Source organism: Erigeron canadensis, chromosome 9, assembly GCF_010389155.1.
Source record: "Erigeron canadensis isolate Cc75 chromosome 9, C_canadensis_v1, whole genome shotgun sequence".
In the NCBI taxonomy this organism is placed as follows: domain Eukaryota; kingdom Viridiplantae; phylum Streptophyta; class Magnoliopsida; order Asterales; family Asteraceae; genus Erigeron; species Erigeron canadensis.
Window position 1 is genome coordinate 14,073,375 of NC_057769.1, and position 2,447 is coordinate 14,075,821.

Sequence of the window (2,447 nt, forward strand, 5' to 3'; positions counted from 1 at the left end):
AACATCCTGGTGGTAGTATTGGAAGAATCCATTATGTTCCACCATCACTTGGTGATGTCTATTACTTGAAGATTTTATTAAATCATGTAAAGGGCCCAACGTGTTGGGAGGATCTTAAAAAAGCTAATGGAAAACCGTTTCAGACATACAAAGAGACCTGTGAAGAACTAGGACTTTTGAATGATGATAAAGAATATGTCGATGCTATCAAAGAAGCAGATTCTTTGTCATGTTGCTATTGTCCAGTTCCGTAATGCGTCCAGATGAGTTGTGGTCCAAAACATGGAAGTTACTTAGTCATGACATCATCTTCACTCAAAGGAAGATTCTTAACTGTCCAGGTAATTTACTTATTCTCAGTAATATACATGTGTCATTTGGCAATGCTAATTCAGTGTACGAGTTTAGATTTAATACAATTTCATTTGTTCAGGTTTGGTTCTTCAAGATGAAGCCCTTCAAATTTTATTTCTAGCAGCTATTGAAGATTTGTTACAAAGCAATGGCAGTTCATTGAAGAATTTTCCCGAGATGCCTTTCCCAGATCAAGAATATGTTTCCAACTTGACCAACCGATTAATACGAACTGAATTGTTGTATGACAAGGTAACTCTAGAAATGGAGCATGCTACTTACCTAACAACCTTGATAGTTGAACAACGACATCTCTATGAAATTGTTATGAAGGCTGTACATAAAAACGATGGAGGTTTATTCTTTGTGTATGGCTACGGAGGTACTGGCAAAACATTCCTTTGGAAAACTGACAGCTGGGTTACGATCTAAAGGTGAAATAGTTTTGAATGTGGCTTCAAGTGGGATTGCATCCCTCTTACTAACCGGTGGTAGAACCGCCCATTCAAGGTTTGTTATTCCCATTAATATATTTGAGAATTCAATTTGTTCAATTGAACCAAATAGTGAATTAGGTGCTCTAATAAAGAAAACGAAATTGATTATATGGGATGAAGCACCCATGATTCACAAACATTGTTTTGAAGCCCTTGACCGGAAAATGAGAGATATTTTACGGTCAACTTACTCAAATAGTGAAGAAACCGTGTTTGGAAGGAAAATGGTAGTCTTTGGTGATGATTTTAGGCAGATTCTACCGGTTATCCCTAAAGGTTCAAGAAGCAATATTGTGAATGCATCGTTGAATTCTTCTTATCTATGGCAGCATTGTCAGGTGCTCAAATTCACTGTTAACATGAGATTAAGAGTTGGTTGCCAAGAAACAGATGTAGAAGAAATTAAGGAATTTGCAGATTGGATTTTGAAGCTGGGAAATGGCCTTCTTGGTGATACAAACGATGGTGAAGTGGAGATTCAGATTCCTGAAGATCTACTAATTGATGATGTTGTTAATCCACTTGATTCTTTAATTTTGTTTACATATCCGGATATTCTGAACAGTTTGTCCAATCCCCTTTATTTCCAGCAAAGAGCTATCTTGGCACCGACTCACACCGTGGTGAATTCTATAAACGACAAGTTGCTACAAATGATGCCAGGTGATGAAAACTATATTCTTTGATTGCCTTTTTTGATGTAAAAGGATAGTTAGTCTAACTTTATATATGAAATCATAATTGATATAGGATTGTTTACAAATAACCATTGCAGGCAGACAGCCTTTGTGAATCAGACGAAGCTATAGATATTGATATGGCATTGTTTTCCACCGATGTATTAAACAGTTTACATTTATCTCGACTACCTCAACACAAGTTGATTTTGAAAGTTGGGGCTCCGATGATGTTACTTAGGAACATCGACCAATCAAATGGTTTATGCAATGGCACCCACTTGCAAGTAATCAAACTTGGGAAACATGTGATTGAAGCCAAAATTATAACCGGGACTAACATTGGTCAAACTACTTTGATTTCAAGATTAAAAATGACACCATCTGACAAAAGGGTTCCAGTAAAGATGTGTCGAAGACAATTTCCAATTGTTGTATGTTTTGCAATGACAATAAACAAGAGCCAAGGACAATCGTTGGATCAGGTAGGTTTGTATCTTCCACGACCAGTTTTTAGCCATGGTCAATTGTATGTGGCTGTATCTAGGGTGAAAAGAAAGAAGGGCTTGAAGATATTGATTATGGATGAAGATGGTTAAGTGAATAAAACGGCAACCAATGTCGTCTATAAGGAAGTGTTACAGGACTTGTGATCTTTCCTTTCTTTTAGCCCTTTTAAATAACTTCAGTTTTTGTAAGCATTATCAAACTGCTTTCATCAAATCATGTTGGATTATCTTTTTTTTTTTTGTGGACAATTTGTTTTCTATATTATTAGTTACTCCTATTACTTAATGGAGATTACTTGCATGGTTATGTATTTTCATATAACAAAATATATTGAACATAATATTACTATAATGAAATTATATTAAAAAGGTTATGTACTTGCATATAAGAAAGATCAATCATCGAATAA

The 2,447-nt window shown here is 35.4% G+C and overlaps 1 protein-coding gene across 1 annotated transcript; it reads left to right on the plus strand.

The window, feature by feature from the left end:
• Positions 1–253: 253 nt before the first annotated feature.
• On the plus strand, positions 254–2,127 carry LOC122583255 (ATP-dependent DNA helicase PIF1-like). The gene is made up of 4 exons (XM_043755679.1): positions 254–341; positions 434–606; positions 710–1,474; positions 1,627–2,127. Exons 1-4 carry the CDS (start codon positions 254–256, stop codon positions 2,125–2,127), a joined length of 1,527 nt encoding a protein of 508 aa, XP_043611614.1.
• Positions 2,128–2,447: the final 320 nt, after the last annotated feature.